The sequence below is a fragment of the Corvus cornix genome, chromosome 13 (genome assembly GCF_000738735.6).
Source record: "Corvus cornix cornix isolate S_Up_H32 chromosome 13, ASM73873v5, whole genome shotgun sequence".
NCBI classification, from domain to species: Eukaryota; Metazoa; Chordata; class Aves; order Passeriformes; family Corvidae; genus Corvus; species Corvus cornix.
In genome coordinates, this window is record NC_046343.1 from 9175237 (window position 1) to 9195004 (window position 19768).

General features: G+C 45.0%; 1 protein-coding gene across 1 annotated transcript in view; it reads left to right on the forward strand.

The window, feature by feature from the left end:
- The window catches only part of TRPC7 (transient receptor potential cation channel subfamily C member 7), a 76118-nt gene extending 75093 nt beyond the window's left edge, over positions 1-1025 (forward strand). The window contains 1 exon segment of the mRNA XM_010399836.3: positions 1-1025. Coding sequence (XP_010398138.2) covers positions 1-140 — 140 coding nt within the window. The 3' untranslated portion in view covers positions 141-1025.
- Positions 1026-19768: the final 18743 nt, after the last annotated feature.

A 19768-nucleotide genomic window follows, 5' to 3' on the forward strand; every position in this document is an offset into this window, starting at 1 on the left:
GACATTTGATGGTGAATACAGAGAAAGACAACTTGTTCTTGAGACATTGCTCATTCTCAACCAGCATCTTAGGAGGGCAAAAACCATGGGAAAGATGGGTACTGCACACTCAGCTTTTGCTGACAAGCAAGTGTTGGTAGGAGCACTTTGCGTTACTCCTGCACTTGGTGAGAGACCAGTTAAATCTTTTCTAATACAAAAGTGACTTAATGGTAAAAATCTATGCCCCTTGACATCAGAAATAGATGCACCACAGAGAAGGCACCTCCAATTAAAGGCAAAAAAAGCCAGATCTTCATTCATCTGACGCCAGAGAAGACAATGTAACTGTGGTCATTAATACCAACAGAGTCTGTACTTACCAGAATTGGGTGAAGTCTGAAGAAATAATGTGCCAAGCATATTCCCTGCAAAATTTTTAAAATTCCTATTCTTGGGTGTGTACGCTCCTTTTATGTTTACATTGGCAACCCTGACTTTGAACAGCACTGTGGCTAGTGAAAAACTAATGAGAAATCATCTGTTGAAGTGACCAAGGCAGTGAATAACAAGTAGACACTGGCAGCACTGGAAAAATGTAATCAAGCTTGTGGGGTAAATTATCCTTTAACCTGATGAAAGGATTTCCAGCCAAACACTCCTCTCCACCTTTTCCAGCTGTATTAGCTAGTCTGCTGATGGATATGGTCTCTTTATATGCACTTAGCCTCTCTTTTATCCTTAGTCAATCCCATCTCCGACAACAGTGTACTGAAATATTCATAATGATGTGAAGCTCACTTCCCAGGAATACCCAGAGGTAAAACACCTTGTGCTGAAGTGTTCAGTTCAAAGAACAGCATTAATCCAGAGACAGCGATGCAACTGAGCTCAGCTTTCAGATTCCAGAGGTCAAACCGCAAGCCATAAGGAGAGATCAATCACGAAGAACATTGCCCAGTAGTTTCCAACCTTGAAATTAATACAAAAAGGCTTCAATCGAACATTGTGACCAAAAAAAAAAAAAAAAAAAAAAAAAAAAAAAAGGAAAAATCATTGTAGAAATTGTAATGTTTTTGGCTCTTACAGAGGGTGAGAAAGGGATTCAAACTGTTCTAAGGCTGTGGTAATACAAGGATCACACTTTTACAACAGGAAAGTTGTGAGTCTGTGCAACACAACTGCAGAAGTGGATGGCTTGGGTTTTCATGGTTGGGTACATGATCTCAACTTCTTAAAGCACACCTTACTACTTGGGAACCATGGAACTGGACTGTTTGTTTACAAGAGACACCTATAAAATGAAGATGACATTTAGGTTTCAGCTGAGACAAGCAGAGCCAGAAGGTGACCTGTGATCAGTTCTTAAGTGCCAGATGAGAATACATATAGCCTAATAGAATAATAGTTATATTTGTACAAAAATAAAAGAAAACAAAATAAAAAAGTGTACTGTACGTAGATCTGTTTAGACAAAAAAATACTGTATTTTTACCTTTAATAAGATTATCTTGTATACTGTAATATTTTTACCTAAAAATGGAAAAAAAATAAAATTACCTCATAATATTTTGTTGTACACTGAGTGAAATATTTGCTTGATCTTTTGACTACCTATTACATGGCCTTTTTTTTTTTTTTTGCTTTTTTGTGTTTGTTAACAATAAAATCATTATATGAAGCATATTTGCCATAAGAATTCTGGCATAAGAAGCCTGAAAGAGCCAAAATGCAACACTTAAACTAAAATACATTTAAAATGAACAAAACTAGGGAATTAAAGGCTGTGTGACCAACTACAGTCCACAAAAATGACTCCTCATTTGTGCTTAATTTGAAATTATTGTATCATTTGTAAAATCAACATCTAAAAAGAGAAATTCAGCTCTGCTGGCTTCAGCAAACATAGTGGTGGTACTGAGTGCGCAAACCAAAGTCAAGCAAGTCACAAAGGTTTTATAGACTTTAGCTGGCAGGACAAGTGAAGGGGCATCTGCCCTGTTCACCCCATCTGGGTGAGGGGGGCTTTGCTCCCCGAAACCGCTTGTTGCAGCTGTGGGAAATCTGTCCTGTTGTGTGACAGTTCCTGCAATGTGGTGTTGGCATGAAACACCCAGCATCAGTGTGAGAAATCAGACATTGCAGGTAACAGCATTTACTCATCACTTTGGGCTGTCTCCCGCAGTAAGTACTGCCAATATATGTTCGGTTTTCCCCATAAGAAGAGGGAATATATTTTATGGCAATACTGTTTTCCCCCTCCCCACCTTTCCAGCCACTGTGTAAAACTTTTTTTCCATTTGAAAAAACGGCCCTGTTGTCATGGCACTGTCTTAAAATTTAATCGGATTACAGCTCTACACATGGCTCCTGATCGAAGTATTGCTTTACCCTTCCCATTTAGTGTTTTAGGGATTTAAGGAAAATTGTTCTTGGTAGAACTTACAACAACCACCATAATTTAAATTTCTCATGACATTGAATGCAAGTCCTGCAAAAAGGATTAGTGGAAATGCTATGATGCACTTATATTTTGTATATTTAAATGCAGCTCAGCAAAATGCCTGATGTACAGTACAGCAACACCTATGGGAATATTCTTCTGCTGCTAAATATTGCAATCAATGCATGGTCTGGTCAGCACAAATAACACTGTACTGTGAATAACTTTGCTGAATTTTTGGGTCCCAGGTGGAGGTACAGCTGTGCCCATCAGCTCCTGTCCTTCCAGCATCTGTACAGGTGAAGCAATGCAATCCAGCAACAGGTAGTTGGCATGCTGCTCTCACTCAGGAATCTGCCATGGAAGAGCACAATATTCTCTAGGACTTCAAAAGTAGACTAAAAGATGTATTAAAAATACTATTTAAAAAAATCTTCTTCCTCCCCTTTTGCATTTACATTTTTGAAAGTATCAAAGTATGGAGACTCTATATAAATATTCATGACAAGCAAAATCCCACTTCCACAGAGCACTTTCCTCATCTGGTCCCAATAGCACACCCAAAGGAGCTGCTCCCTGTGTATTACTGGGCTGCCAGCAGGAGCAAAGTTGATTCTCCAAGGTCAGTTTATAAGAAGTTAAAATTAAGAAGCTTCACTGAAAGATCCCTTGGAGAACTTAAAGAGTTTGAAGAGGAAGAATCAAGGTAGGTGATTCCCGGATTAGATTAGACCTGAGACATGTGGGTCCCCTGTCCCATTTCCCATCACCAGGGGGACCTCCTGGCAGTGCAGTGACACATCAACCACCCACTGAGAAGCATTTGGTCCAGTCTGTAACACCTCTTACCTTTGGCTTTGTAATACAGGTTTTAATGTTCCTTGGACAAATTCATACTGTGAAGGGATGGAACTTTACCCCAATTATTTGTAGAGATAGAATTATATCTTTTTATGGGAAATAAGAGAGGTCATACAAAAATGAAACTAATCTGAAGTCGTTCACAGAAAGGTGAATATTCTCCAAGGGATCGTCATAATTCTGCAAATCCCCCAGGCCCATCAAACTAGAACTTAAATAGACACCCTGAGGAAATCAGAACAAAATCATTCACTAGCCAGTATTGATTTATTGACTGCCCAAGTCTCTAGACAGTTGTTTCACACCTTGCAAAGGCCAAACCAGTCAGCTGCTGCTAACAGAGAGGAACAAACAGCAGTAAGCATTAACAGCACTTGATATTTCATGGGGCTGAGCTGCCTGTTTTTAAGCCTGGTTTTAAGCCCTGTTGCCCAGACGTGCAAGCCCCAAACCAAAGGAGCTGTCCAAGTACAGCTGGCATCATGCCCCTGCTTTCAGCAGCAAGAGATGGGCTGTGCAGCCACAAGGCAGATGTGATGCTTCGTGCACATCTTTGCTCTCCAGCTGGACTAATTCTGCCTGAAACTTTATGGAGAATGACTAACAAATACTGTCCTCAGCTCCCAAAAATATGGTTTAAAAGTATATATGAATAAGAATATGAATGGTGTAATGAATAATGGCTTAAAAGGCTGCCTGCATCCTGACCAGGGCTCATATTAAATTGTCAGAGCTAGGCTTTATTTTTAATTAATCTACATGAGGAAAGCATTTGCAGCAGGCCAAAAGAAATTGCCCTGATTAAAAGATGCAAGAAATGAATGATCACTCAGTAAGGACAAGCCAGGACACAGTCCATCGCCACAAAGGCAGGAGACTTGAGCAGTGTGGACGGGGTTCCAAACACATCTCCAGCTGAGAGCAGATCTCTGCTGAGCCATGGCCAGGTCTGGGCTGCAGCCCTGGGCTGCAGATGGGAGGGATGAGACAGGACCAGTCCTGCATGGTGGGCAGCACCCTGCCACAGAACAGCTCTGCTGCCTCCCAGGCACAAGCAGGAGCCTGGCAAACAAGAACCTGACAAACAGGGAATTTCATTCCTCAGTTGGCTTGTGTTTGCTTCCCCAGCTAACCAACTGGCAGGGGAATGAAAGCCATGACTTCATAGCCAAGGCTGGTGGCTTTCAGATGGGAAGGGTAGGTGTTTCCTCTATCCAGACACTATAAATACTTTCCTTATGACCTGCAAAACAGTGCTGCCCTTGCTTTGGCCACAAATCCCTCCGCACTCCATGTTAGATGCTACAGGCAGCAGGTCCCATTACTCCCATTTCACCTTGGCTGTGACTGGGCTGTAAACCCCGCAGGTACCACACCTGGTGCTGGACAGCAGCCTGCACAAACTACAGCCTTAAAAACTTACATTTTTATTGAGAAAGGATAGAGATTGCACAGGGGAAATGAAATAACCTTAGCTTCCAGTGAAGGAAGGCAGGTGCAGAGAAATTCAGTGATTTGCCTTAATGACCTGAAAGGAAGGGGCCAAAAATGGGACTGTGGTTCTGAATCTTATTAGAATGAAAATATAATCATTAGCTTTGCCCTCTCTTAGTCCCTGTTCTGCATCTTTATAGGGCATATACTCCTCAGTGAGGGATAAGATCTGCCAATGCCTGATGCCAGCAGCGCAAGAGCAACGGGAAGAAAACAAGAATGATTGCCTCAGTGGCCATATATAATTTTGGGAAGTCGTTCCCTTTGATCTCTGGGAGGTTTTAGTGGCTCTATATCAATGATATGTCTTCACTATAGTTGAATTTAAATAAATTCAAATAGATTATAATGAAAGGAGCAAAATAACTCAACTGCTTCTGGAATTTGTGATGCCTCTAACAGCAGGTAAAAGGGCACTTGCTTCAGGTCATTTGAGACAGACATTTAACACAAACCTGCAGTGTGACAGAGGGGATTTTGAAGAGCTTAAAGAGTTAATGAATAGCTAATGATCCCGTTAATATACAGCTAATGTTTACAATAATACAGACTAATATTTAATTCCCTTACTAATGATTAATTATTGTGCTGCAAAGTTTTAATTAGGCTTACACAGCAGGAGCATGGGGGATCTGGTGCGGAGATGAATTTCTGTGCAGAGTCACTGCCCTGACTCCAGGCTCTTCTCCAGTAGCTGCCCCTGTGGTGAGCACAGCTTTGACACCACAGCACGTCCATGTGGTGAGGGAGCAGATTGATGGCTGAGATCTTCTGTAGGATGAAGGTTGTTCCCACATCCAAGTGCGTGGCACACAGACTCCATAACAATTTGCTTTCGAAAACAAGCTGATAGAAACCTGTCCCTGTCCCCTGTCAGCTGAGAGCATCCTGCACTGCTGTCCTGCTCTCCCCTTGGAGCAGGGCTCCCAGTCCCATTGCTCTGGTACCCAGCATCCCTTCTGATGGCAAGGGCTCTGCAGCAGGGATTGCAATAACTCACTCCAAGGTTTTCATTTGAAGATGAAAGCTTCCATGAAATTAAAAAGCTGGTTTGATGCAAAAGTGTTCTCTGTACAATAATATGCTTTGGGCCAAATCTTCCTCATGATTCCCAAACGCAATTAAAAAATTGAGCTCATCCTGAAAAGAAGCTTGTTGGGCTCATGTGTTTAGAATAAGCGCTGACTGGTTTTGTCAGTCATTCCTGCAGCCAGCCGGGACAGACAGACAGGGCTTCAGCAAGGTACTCAGAAGACCACACTCCTCCTCCCAACTGTGCATTTGCAGCCAGCCAAGTGAGCCCACAGCTTAGGGATTTTTATTTTTGTCACAGATTTCAGGCAAGCCTTCAGGTGACAAGAGGCCAGCAGGCTTGTTCAAGGGGCAGCCTCTAAGCACACCTGAGAGCTCCCAACTTTCAGGCAAAGCATTAGTGAGATGGAAGTACGACAGGGAATGAATAACAGACACCTCATCAGACACTCTGCATTCACTGCAGAGTGAAAAGACACAACTAGAGGGAGACTTTTGTGCTTATTAAACACTCTTAAGTGTATATTATGTACCTGATAACACCTGGCTTGGTCCCTACTGCCATCTAGGCATCGCACCAGAGCCACCTTTGTCGTGATGCTCCCGAGCCAGCATTCCTGCTGTGACAGGAATCAGTGTGGGAAATACAGTGGAGGGGTGTGATGGCACAGGCACAGAAGCTGCAGAGAGCAACAGGGTCTGGGGGTAAAACTGCTACCACTTTCCTCCAGGGCAGGAGGGAAGCAATGATATTGCAGACTTGAGCCACAAACTTACAGCAGGTTTTGCTTTCAGAGCAGAACAGAGTGGGAGCAGGTGTCTGCAGGCAGGAGAGGCATGGGAATGAAGGAGGAAATTTGCACTTGTGGCAACTGAGCTGTGGCATGGAGGCTGAGCTGTGCATCACCTGCCTGTGCCTCATCACCCTTTGGGGTGAATTACAGGCCATGGTCTCTGAGTTTTACTGCTGGGTTTCTTTAAATGTTTAGAAGAATATTGGGGAAGGTGGGGGCTCATGTTCTGCACCCAGCCTAAAGTGAAAATGATGAGGAAGGAAAGGTGCAACTAAAAGTATAATTAAGTGAGGAAAGAAAGTGGGTGCCAGCAGGCATAAGAGAAAATAATAGCCCTTTCTCAACTGGAGTTACAGCCACCAGCACTAACTGCTGCTTGTGAACACCTTTACCCAAGCTGTGCTGGCTCAGAGCTAACCCCTGGGGATAAACAGAGCATGGATACACCTACAGAGTCTGCCAAAAGCCAATCCTGGGCCCCTCAGTTTAGGAAGGCTATTGAGATGCTCAGACGTGTCCAGAGGAGGGCAACAAAGCTGGTGAAGGGCCTGGAACACAAGCCCTGTGAAGAATGGCTGAGGGAGCTGGGGTTGTTCAGCCTGGGAAAAAGGAGGCTCAGGGGAGACCTTATCACTCTCTACAACTCCCTGAAAGGTGGTTGTAGCCAGGTGGGGGTTGGTCTCTTCTCCCAGGTAACAACTGACAAAATGAGAGGACACAGTCTTAAGCTGTGCCAGAGGAAGTTTAGGTTCGACATCAGGAAAAAATTCTTCACTGAAAGAGTGATTGGGCACTGGAATCGTCTGCCCAGGGAGGAGGTGGAGTCACCATCCCTGGACATGCTTAGAAAAAGACTGGACATGGCCCCCAGTGCCATGGTTTAGTTGATGAGGAGGTGTTAGGTCATAGGTTGGACTTGATGATCTCAAAGGTCTCTTCCAGCCCAGTTCATTCTGTGATTCTGTGACACTGGCTGTGGCTCAGAGAGAGCATCGTAAGGGATAATTCTGCATGGTAATGTCAGCTGACGCCCCAGCCTGCAGTAAGCCCTCAGTGCCCAAGACCCCCAAGTACCTGGTGTTCTGAGAGGAGAGAAACTGTTTGTTGTTTGTTTGATTGGGGTTTTTTCAGGCGCTTTTTCCTGGCTTTTTAATATTTCCTCCATGATTTAGAATAAGCTGTGGATGTCTCATAGGGATTTCAGTGGGCATTCACGAGGGGAAAACACAGTCCAGAGCATTCCCAAACACAAACTGCTGTGGATGGGAGAGGAGGGAGATGGACCCGTGCCTCTCGCTGCTGATTGCGGTGGAAGCCAGCAGGTTGTGCTCATGAACAAGAAATCCACAGCTCTGCCTCTGGGATGCTCCGGAGTAAAAGCAAAGCTACAGGAAAAAAACATTCCTCTTTCTGCAGGGTTTTTCTCCAGCTCATTACAGCAGCCTGCCTGCATGTTTTAACAGCCCATAAAGCCACAAGGATCTGGCACTTATTAAACTCTGTTACTAAAAAAAAGAAATGTTGAGCTGATGCTTTCTTGTTAGAAAGTCAATACTTCTTCAGCTGACTCTGATGAACTCAAAGAAGTCTTCTGCTTTTTGCTGTGTTACTCTTTTTTTTTTTTTTTAAGTGTCTGCTGGCTCCCAGGGGACAACACCTTTCAATATCTCTCTCTCATTCATACCTACACAAAATATAGACATAGAGCTCCAGAAGAAAATTCCCTCTTCCGCTGAATTTTGTGTGTAGGACCCACTGTGGCCAGAACTGCTGCTTCCCTAAATAAGAGATTCTACTATTTAAACTTATTTAAAAATATAAAGGTTAGGTTCTCTTCCAATCTGTACCTACATAAGCCAACACCACACTGCTTTAAATTAGAAAATAAAATCATGTTTCTGCTATCATCTCACATGCAGGGTTTCCTTAATCCATTCTTCCAATTTTAGGAGTATTTCTAACAAAATGTGGACAATTCTTACATCTGAGGTACCAAGATGTTTGTGATAGCAGAATGACTGACAGTTTTTTCCAAAATTTGATGGGGATTCCCTCCGACATTCATCCTTCTTGGAGCTGGAATTGAGCCTTAAGCCTCTTTCTTGTTCCCCTTTCTAGGCACAAAGCCTGTCCTTGATTAAAGACAGCACTTCAGCCATAACCTAAAGTTCCATAAGTGCACTAGTTTATTTCTTGCTAGTCTTCTTGCAGAAGTGAGCCAGAAATCTTCATGTTATAACAGCTTAAACCAACGACCTTGGTGCTCCCGGAAGCACAAGAGACAGGTGAAAGCTCAGGAGCCAAGTGCAGCTCTCCAAAGCCAGCATTAACTCATTCCTGGTGTTCAGGTCTCCAGCAGTACCTGAGATGCTCTGTCAGTAGTAAGGGACTCCTGTGGGGGTGGGGTGAAAGGCAGGAGTGATACAGAATTATGGGGATGACACATCCACCACACCTCACTTTAAATTGGGTATTCACAGTAAAAAAGCTGAGCTGGCCCAGATAAAGAAGTTCAACTGTTTCTTGTAAAAAAGAATAAAGCAGACATAAAAGCGTGCTGTAACTGAATTAGTGAACATCAGAAACATCAAAACGAGTCTATCAACAGCTCTGTGTGTCAGTCCCACTGCTCCCCGTGCTTCCCACAGCCCTGAACTGTGGGGACCTGGAGCCACCCCCACGCCACAGGCACCCCCCTGTACATGACATGCTCAGCCTGAACCACAGCCTGCATCTTGTTCAGGCAGCAGGCTGCAGTTCAGAAACGTATTGTTATCTAAGTCAATCCTCTCAGCCAACCAATTCCAGCAACTCACTTTGAAAACACCACCCACGTTCTATAAAAATTCAGATTTGAGATGCAGCCCACAGAGATTAATGAGGGTTTGAATTTATGCCTCAGGAGCTTCCAGTGGTTTGATTTTTTTGCTATACCATTATAATCTTCCTATACATGAAGGCTGCTCACATACTTCCAGAAAGGGCTTGATTTCACAGCTAATAAAAATTGCATTCAGGAAAATTAAATAGATAAAGCAGTTGCTATTACTAAGGCTGTATTTTAGCACAAAGTCTGGTGATGCAAATTAGTGTGTGGTGGCCAAACTGAGTTTCAGGAGGTATTTTTCTCAGCTGAAGCTCTGCCATGTGCAGGTGGGCCCAATGAAAGGGACCCAGTGGGGTGGGGGCTCTGCAAGGCCCCTCCACCTGTCCTGGCACTGGGGGAGCACTTTCCAGCAGCCAGATGGAGGTGTTCCCTGTGGAGAGCTTTTCACTCAAGGTTTGAGGAATGGCAGAAGCCAACAAGACCCTTCCAATATTCCTCAGCCTGGTGACAATTCCAGCTGACCTAGTGACAATACCTCACCACTTATGCACGAATGCTGCTGGAAGCCATCCTGCTGAGTGCCCCCATAAAAAGCAGTCAAGCACGGCTCTGCACGTACCAGGAAGTGCAGTACAAGCACTAAACAAGGTGTTAGCTTGGGCTCAGCAGCTGGAAAACACCTCTGTGAATTTCTAGTTCACTCTACTATGCTGCAGCAGACACAGGCAACCCTATCAGAGCACCGGGGTTTTGCCTTTCTGTGGGACTGTTGCTTTTCAGATTTCATTTTTATCAAGTTTGAATTGGACACTCTGGGGGCAAGGAGGGGCAAGAATCCCAGCACTGACTGAAAAGCCAAATAACCTTGTTCATACAGACTATCAGAAAATGTCTCTATCCTCTCCACCTCTCCCAAAAAGGAAAGAGAGAACATTTACCTTTTCTTAGCACTGAGTATCTCCTCATATATATATTTCTGAGTGATCCGAGAGCCAATAAAGCTGTAGGAAAGAAAAGACATTCCTCTCTACACATTGCATGTGAGACACTCTGAAACAGCTCTCAGGATTGTCCCACAGACCAAGCCCAGAATGACAGCGTGGGCCACCACTGTTTGGCACTTGGGATATTCCGGCTTCTGCATCCGTTTGAGCCTCATTATGCACAATCCAGCACAACTGTACACATTTCATGGTTAATGTACTCAAAATAAGCATTACTCAGACTGATGACTAGGTCTTCCCCTACAGCCATCTGGATGGTTTATTTTAGAAAGTGATTTGGAAGAACAGTGCTTTATTCATAATTATTCCGAGGGCTCCATTAGAACACAGGGCTGTCGGGATCCAGCTCCTGCCTTTCTCTCACTGGCCTCCAGCTTCACATTCCCCTCAGTAGTTCCCACAGTTTTTGAAGGAGGAAGATCACATTTATCATTAACCACAACACCCCCTTATCACCAAACTTTGAACTGCAACACCGTGCAGGTCCCAGAAAGGACTCACCACAAACTCACTGACCCAGAGCCACCACACACCTCCAGCACATCACCTGGCACAGGGCTGCAGTCATGTGACAGAGCTGCACTTTACATAAATGCAAATTAATGTTCAAATTACTCACTCAGGCCTTTGCTGGAACTGCTGCCTTTCAGTGTGTGTCACTTGCTGAACTGGAGCCGTGATGGGCAGTGGCACACTCAGGATGCCACCAACACGGGTCCCAGAGGCTGATGCCATCCTGGCCATGCAGAAAGGGAGAGCCACTTTAAATTTAAGAGGGGTTCTTGTGTATCTCATCCAAGCCTCATGGTACCTAAATTATTTATTGTGCATTTGCTGCATTATTTATTGAGTTCCTTTTGCCCATGCAAGGAACATGCCAGTGGCTCTGCCACAGGTTTCATACACCATCCCAGCTCCAAGATTTCTTTCCTATTCTCCTCTAAAGGGCAGATTACCAGGCTATTTTCAAGTTAAATATGTTTTCCCATGGGTGCAGAGTTCTCCTTGGGTGAAAAGATTCCAACCAGCCTCTGGAGAGGCAGGATCTTGCCCAGGAACCATGGCAGAATGAGCTGAAATTATCACAAAAGGCCATGGAAAGAGTTTTTGTTATAAATGTGGTTCTGGTCACTGTGAATAAGGAGCCATCTTGCTACCTCCGGGTATTCACATGCCCTGGAGGGCACCGCTGGACTCTCCTGCTGTGGCTTCCTCTTCGAAGGGACCCAAAACAACCATTGAGCATTTCCTGTGTTTGAACCACTGAAGCTCTCATGGACTGGCATGAAGCTGTGTCAGGGAAGGTTTTGGTTGGGTATCTTCACCCAGAGGGTGGCTGGGCACTGGAACAGGCTCCTCAGGGCAGTGGTCACAGCACCAAGCCTGACAGAGCTCAGTGGGTGCTTGGACAACCCTGCCAGGCACAGATCTTTGGGGCTGTCCTGTGCACGGCCAGGAGATGGACTCGATGTGGGTCCTTCCCAGCTCAGGATATTCCATGATTCCATGATTGGCTTTGCTTTCCCATGTCAGGGCAAAGCTTCTGTCTGCTGTTTCCCCTGAGCCAACGCTGCCTTTTTAGAGAACATTTCCATCTGTAATTACTGCACAATGGGACAAAGTGAGGGTGCTTTGATCATGTATTCATGATATCTCCCCTGCTTTGAAGATAACTCTGCAGAGTGACAGCAGCTGTTTTAATCCCCAGGTGGTGCCAATAAATACAGGAACCAGTAGTTTAACACAACACTGTCCATGGTCTCATATTCCCCCAATACCTAATAATAGAACAAAAGTGTGAAATATAGCAATGATCCCACAGCTGCAAACTACCTATTAAACCAAGACAAGATATGTAAGGGATGGCTGTTAGCACCCTCCAGGCCAGTGAATCGTCAAATACCCTCCCATCTGCAGAAAGGATTGCAGATTTCATTTATTTCTCCAATACCTGTCAGAGCAGAAAAAAAAGGCAGGATGTTTTAAAAGGGTATCAAAAATCATCACTGCCTAGACCAAGATGGAACCTCTTAAACTGTCAGATTTCACAGCAGAGTCTGCATGACACTTCTGCCGGTCTTTCACAATCCTGCCTGGTCAGAAGGCTGTAGGGCTGCTTGTGATTTGATCTCTAAAGTAATTGCTAGTTGGGAGAAAGAAGCAAGACCATTCATTATATTTCACAAAGAACAAAGCAAAACACAACAATAACAAGATAGAGGATAGATTTGGCTCGTTGAAACAGATGGATATTCCCTCAACTACATTTCAAGGGCAGGAAGGTGCGCCAGCCTCTTTCCCACTGTGGATTTTTAATAAAAGAAGCAGAAGCAAACAAGGAGGGTTGATACCATGAGGCTGCAAAGGCAGTTGCAGTCTCAAGAGAGGCAATTTTACCTACAGTTCGTGCTGTGTGGTCTCCAGGGATGTATTCTTTGCTGGCATTAATTGGCATGGAAAATCAATACAGCCATGTGGATAAGCTGCAGTTGTTGCCTGGATCTTTCTTTCCTTCCCCTCCACTCAGAGTTGCTGTATATTGACAAATTGCTCCTCGGGATGATATGTGCTAACTGCACAGTTCCTCGAGTAAACTCATTTCTCCCTAATCCCCTCTGCTGCAGAGGCTTATGAAGGCAGTTGTGATTCCTGGATCTCTGCCTCTGGCTACACCTGTGATTAATGGCATTCCCCAAGTCTTGCAGATTTGGGATTTTGAGAATATGGTGGGAGAAAATTTGAATTTGTTGGGCCCCAGGAGACTAAAGTGTTTTGAGTGTCGAATCTTCCCTGTGTGGCATTAGATTATCCCCATTTACACATTATTTTATCCAGACTTCACATTCAAATAGCGATTCTTTAGGGGTCCCTTGAACGCATTTTTTGTTAAATATGAAGAAACACACTCAAGCTTTTTTTGCTGCTCTTTCCCCTGAGACTCCATCCATTTTTGGCCGTACTCTCTTGCGTATTCTTCTCTTATTTAAATCTGAAGAGTTTACTCTCCTTTTTTACTTCTACTCAACTTTTCACTGTTTTATTATTGGTTTTTGCATTTCTCTGGTGCTGGTGTGACATCCCAGAGATGACAGGATGGATGCCATGCAGTCCCAATAGAGCTGTCCCTTCTTGCTGAACCTCTGGGACAAAGTACCATTCCTTGTTCTTTACTGGAAATCTACTAAGGGCTGAAATAACAATAAATAAATGAATAAATTCAAATTAAGACCATACCGTATGTGGTTAAGGGGGAGTTAAGCTGGCTGCTGGTTTTCCCTCTCAGTGTCTTTATCTCCAGACCAGTGTCAAAGAGATTTGCTTGACAGCAGCCAAGCAGATAGGAACCTACAGTTCAGATAAACGATATAAACAGGGAAACAATAAAATAATTACATGGATTGCACTTACCATGGGAATGAGAGCAGTAACAGGGGTGTAGCCAGAATGATGCAACTCCACAAGCAAGAGTTTGTAAGTGTCCTGAGGAAGGGACTTTCTATTCAAAACCTTCTGTTTTCCCAGAATTATCATCTGGTCTAGCAAAAGGCTCTGCCTTTCCCTAAGGATTTGGTGTCAGTCATAGATGACATTTGATGCCAGGTTGAGTGTTAGTCATCAGCTCTCTCTGTGTGAAGAGGTGCCCCTGTTGGTGTCCCCACAGACACAGGCCAGAGGAGGAACACGTAGGGCTGAGGGAATTGGGATTGTTCAGTGTGGAGAGAGAAGGCTCTGGGGTGGCCTTTCTGTGGCCTTTGAGCATCTGAAGGGGCTATAGGAAATCTGGAGAGAGGCTGTTTACAAGGGCTTGTAGTGCTAGGACTAGGGGGAACGGCTTCAAACTGAAAAAGAGCAGGTTTAGATCGGATATTACGAATAAATTCTTCCCTGTGAGGGTGGGGAGGCCCTGGCACAGGTTGCCCAGAGAAGCTGTGGCTGCCCTGTCCCTGGAAGTGTCCCTGGAAGTGTTCAAGGCCAGGTTCGATGGGGCTTGGAGCAACCTGGGGTAGTGGAAGGTGTCCCTGCCCATGGCAGGGGGTTGGAACGAGATGAGCTTTAAGGTCCCTTCCAACCCAAACCCCTCTGTGTCCAGGCCTAACTCTTGACACTGCAAAACAAGGACAAAATGAATCCAACTTTGTGATGCTTTTCAAAAAGAAATTGCTCGTATCTCTGAGGATTTAAATTATTCTGTCAGACATTGCTGCTGGCATGAACTGTTGGCATGGAGACTGATGCGAAATTTAATACAACATAAATAAAATATTAATGACATAGGAGAAACCAGTAGTGATTTAAAGAGATACTGAGCTGCCAACCAAGCTATGGTTTGGAGTTCATCATATGAACAACAGGGAATGTTGCAGTGGGGATACTGCAACATGCATATATCAAACCAGGAGTCCCGTGGAAAGGAAATATATATGGACAGACAGATTCTTGCTAGCTGTTTCAGAGATGTTTATTTCTCCAGCCACATGGCCGGGGCTCTGCCGAGGAACTGTTCCAGTCACGGGACCAAGGGTCCTTCTGCCCGCGCAGGGAACACAAACCAACCCATGGGAACGAGGCTGAGCAGGGGCAGGGAAACCCCGTGTCTGTGCCCTCAGGGCCCCTCTCCCAGGGCTACACGGCGGGGGAGGGACCCCAACACCTCACCCGTTTTATTTTAATAAAAGGAGAATGAAAACAACTGGATAAACATAACAAGAACAGTTTCAAAACAAAACAAGCCACCCTCCTGAGTCTTTAAATGTCCAAACAGATTCTGTGGAACATCTTAGGGCTGACAGAAGGGAGACAGGACTCTCTGAGCATGCTTTGTGGGGAAACTGAGGCAGGAGAGGGTTTAACTTCTTCCCTCCCCCTTTTCATCCCCCACTCGGCATTGGAAAGGGATTTTTGGGGAAACAATTGGCAAAAGCATGGTTTTGTGAGGGAAACCATGGGTGAAAAAACGGATTGGGAATACACTGGGGGTAATAGGACATAGGGTAAAAGGGAAAGGTAGGATTAGGAAAGGGAGACTGTAGGGGGGTTTACAATGGAGATATTGTCTAACATGACTACGATTTTTTGCATATATACTGCCTTTCACAGAAACACCATCAGGCCCAGTGACCTGCGATGCTTGTAACCCTTTTCTACCTCGTATAATTTTGAATTCCACTACCTCTCCATCTCCCAAGCTTGGGATGCGTTTTTCAGGGTTATTCTTTTTAATAGCAGTTCTATGCACGAATATGTCTTGCTGGTTGTCACACCTTGTTATAAAACCATAATTTTGCTTAACATTATACCATTTTACTATCCCTAAGGTCTTAGTTACTATGATCTTTTCCTTTTTCCGAGTGGCTGCTGTTTTCTGTCTCGCTGCGTCTTTGCTGTCTCTTTCGGTCACTCCCGTGTTGGAATTGTCGGGGCTGCTGGTGCCTGCGCGCTCTTCCCGGGGTCGCGTTCGAGGCTGCGTGGGCCGGGCCGGGCCGCTCAGTTCTCCGTGCGTCGCCTCCTCTGGTCGCAGCTTCGCTGCCGATGCCGGGCGCTGCATCTCGGCCGGGCCCCCGAGCGATGACTCCCCCGCGCCCTGCTCCAGCGCGTGTTTCGGTTCAGCGCGGCTCCGTTCCACCGCCGCCAGCCACCACCCGCGCGCCGCCCCTCTCGGTCGGGCGTTCACGGGGCTCGCTCCACCACGCGCTGCGCGGGGCCGGGTGGGCACCGCCAGGTCCCGCCGCTCCCGCCGCTCCTCGCTCCGCCACCGACACTGCGGCTCGCGTGGCTCCGCCCGCGCGTGGGAACTGCCTCGCTGCTGCTCGGAGAGCGCTCGGTGCACGTGGCCTGGGCCGCACGGTCCCTGTGCCAGGCTTCCCTTCGCCAAGACACAGCTGACATTGCTCAACAGTCTCGGTAACTAAATAATATTCACGAAAATATTCTTCCATCGGCATATATTTTGACTCCAGTATTAACTGTGTCCAAACGGTTTTCCAAAAGCCCTTCGTAAGAATTAAATCCCAAGAAACATAGAAAAAGTACTTAAACAACCATGCCAGGAAGTGTTTCAGTTCTTTTTGAGCTTGAATCAAGCTAAAATTTACAAATCGTTGTTCAAGAATCATTTTAAGATAAATGTCCATATGCGGCTCTGAGAGCCAAGAGTCTTCCCATGGTTCCTCCATAGTTTAGATACGGAATAGCAAAGCAAAACCAAGAAGAGGAATCCAAAGTTTCCAGGGTTTACTCACACAAATCAGTCGCTTAGGGATCGGGGATCGTTCTGCTCACAATTCTCCACCATTATGTTGCAGTGGGGATACTGCAACACGCATATATCAAACCAGGAGTCCCGTGGAAAGGAAATATATATGGACAGACAGATTCTTGATAGCTGTTTCAGAGATGTTTATTTCTCCAGCCGCATGGCCGGAGCTCTGCTGAGGAACTGTTCAGTCACGGGACCAAGGGTCCTTCTGCCCGCGCAGGGAACACAAACCAACCAATGGGAACGAGGCTGAGCAGGGGCAGGGAAACCCCGTGTCTGTGCCCTCAGGGCCCCTCTCCCAGGGCTACACGGCGGGGGAGGGACCCCAACAAGGGAAAACAGTGATTAAAGCTATAAAGGGCAGTGAGGAACAGCCTCATTCTGCCAAAGTCTTCTGGCCATCAAAAGAACTCAGAAAGGTCTGATTTGGCAGAGGGATGAAATGAAGAACTTCCTAAAAATGTGGGGTTTTTTTCTTTTTCCCCAACCAAAATTAATGGAAGGTCTCTGTGTCAGGAGGAACAAGGCCGGGCCAGCAGGCTGTGGGACATGGCTGAGAGTGCACATACATCACTCCCTCAGTGATATGCACTCACTGAGGGCAGAAGAACTCTTGCCTCAGTCTTGGGTTGCCTTTGCAAGAAGACAAACACTCAGAGGAGAGGAGAAAGTATATTGCTGGAGTGGGGTGCTGATTATATTAGTGTGGGTATAGTCTGAGAGATTAAGGCTAAAATCCCTGTTTCGATAATAAAATTGTTCCAATAAGTTCAGCTGATTCAGATACCAACCCAGATGTGCGAAGGTCGAGTTACAGCATTTACTGAAGGCAGCATGAAAAATGGATCCCGTTCTCCAATACCCTGAGCAATCACCTTTCCTAGTACAGTAGTTGGGTTTAGTGCTGCACTGCCAGTTTGAGAACTCTTTTTCTTCTGCAAAGATATTTCATTGAAAAGTTCCCAACAGTCCCCAATTCTGAATACTCACACTAAGTTATATTTGTAGTCACACACCTACTAAATGTGCAAAGATAATGAGCACTGAGTGTAGCCGAGAGCATGATGGAAAAACACTAAATGAAATCAGATACTTATATGAGCTTTCACAGGCTCAGATAATTGAAAAGCTGTTGGTAAACTTTCAAAGAGAGTCAGCAGAGAGGCAGGAATGATCAGAACAGGTCCTGAGCTGGTGCAACCAACATAGAGCTCAGAGCCAAACCAACTTTATTAAAATAGCTGGTCTTGGTGGACATGAAGGCAGAATTTCATCCCAAACCAGCATATTTATTATTAATTTATGTCTAAATGAATGAGAATTAAGTCCTCTCTGCTCACATCTCTTTTCTCTTTGCAAAGCTCGGTTATCCACATCCCTCAGTCCAGATCCTCTTACTGGTTGTATGTAAACAATATTAAAAAATAAATAAATTTTCTGAAGCCTGATAATTTCCCATTTACATAAATCATAAAAATTTCTCTTGTGTGCATTGGAAGAGAAAGGCTGAGTGGTTTGGGAGTAATGTAAGTATATCTGGGCTAAATATCTGAGAGAGAGCTGGAGATGAAAGACTCCCAGATACCATGTATTAGTCATAATTTAAAAGCCCTGTCTCCAGGAGATAAAATTGCCCCAGCTAACTACTATAAATGCTGAGTTTCTAATACTGAACTTACAGCACTTATTGACTGTTCTGTGCATCACAGAGCATCATCACAAAGAGCCACAGGAGGAGGACATTATGTTGGGTAACAATGGAGACCAGAGCATAATCACTGGGGATTTGTGCTCTATCATTAACTTACCATTCAAAATGAACCAGAGAAAACAAGAGACACACATCCTCCAGAGCCACAGGGCAACAAATTCAAGGGCCCTTTTCTGTTTGCAGGTGCAGATCAATCAACTGGGCATTTGTGCATGTGCAAAAATTGTCTCAGTCCCTCTTGCACAAATGAGTATAATTGTATCTGAAATATTTTAAGCATAATCTCATTGTAGGAGGCCTACACAGGCACAGAGATTACTGGGAATAGTCACTGAGACAATACACACGGCATAAAATCAGTTCACATCTCCATCAATTATTCAGTGAATGAGAGCTGATGTTCGGGCTGGTCTGTGGCTGCATCGGTTTATTGCACACTATCTAGAAAGCTGCATGAGGTGCTTATTGACTCATGGGGATGTGGGGAAATGCAGGAGAATGGTGTGGAAGTGCTCATTAAAGTGTTTAGCACATGCACCTATTGTGCTTGTTTTCCTTCTATTGTCTCTTGGGCAAGCCAGGAGGCTGGGCAGTCTCCCAGAGAGGATGTCTGAAGTCAACATCAAAAATATTTTCCTGGGAAGTGGATACTGATTTATAAACAAAAGTACTCCCGGGCAGAGGCCAAGTGTCCTCATGGCCTGGGTAATGTCACCTCTGCACCTTGCGGGGTCCCTCTGGATCCATCCCACAGAGGATAAACCTCCAGTCTTACCTGCGGGGGAGGGGCGTCGGCAAAGGGCTGTGCCCTGCACCAGTGGTGCTGAATACTCAGCACACACTCAGTACAGGTTCCTTGTACCTTCTCCACAGAACTCCCCTCTGTGGGCTCTGTATTCTAGACTGTCTTTTTTCAGCAATAAAGACCACCCTGCAATTCTCACATCACTGTAGAAGAAAAAGACAATGAAAACCAGGATGCCATATTCAGAGCCTCAGTCACTTTTAAAAAAACAAACAAAAAATCCAAACCAAACCAAACCAACCAAACTTTTCAATTGAAAAAAAAAATTATTTCTTTCTGTTGGTGCCCATGACCCCTATAGCCTGACAATGCTTCTAAAAAAGGGTCCTTGTCTCCTGGTGTCCTACATTCTCCTCTTTTCTACATCCCTACCATCTCCCTTCTCCCCATGCCCCTTGCCTGTCCACACTTTAGAGCAGCTCCTTGCACTGAGAGCTCCTAACTACCCACCCACAGCTGGGATCTTGAGATGTTACTCCCACTCAGACCAGTCCTTTTGGTGGTGTTATCATGCTCTCATGTAGCATTATGTTTCATTACTATAACTTCAGAGGTTACTTTA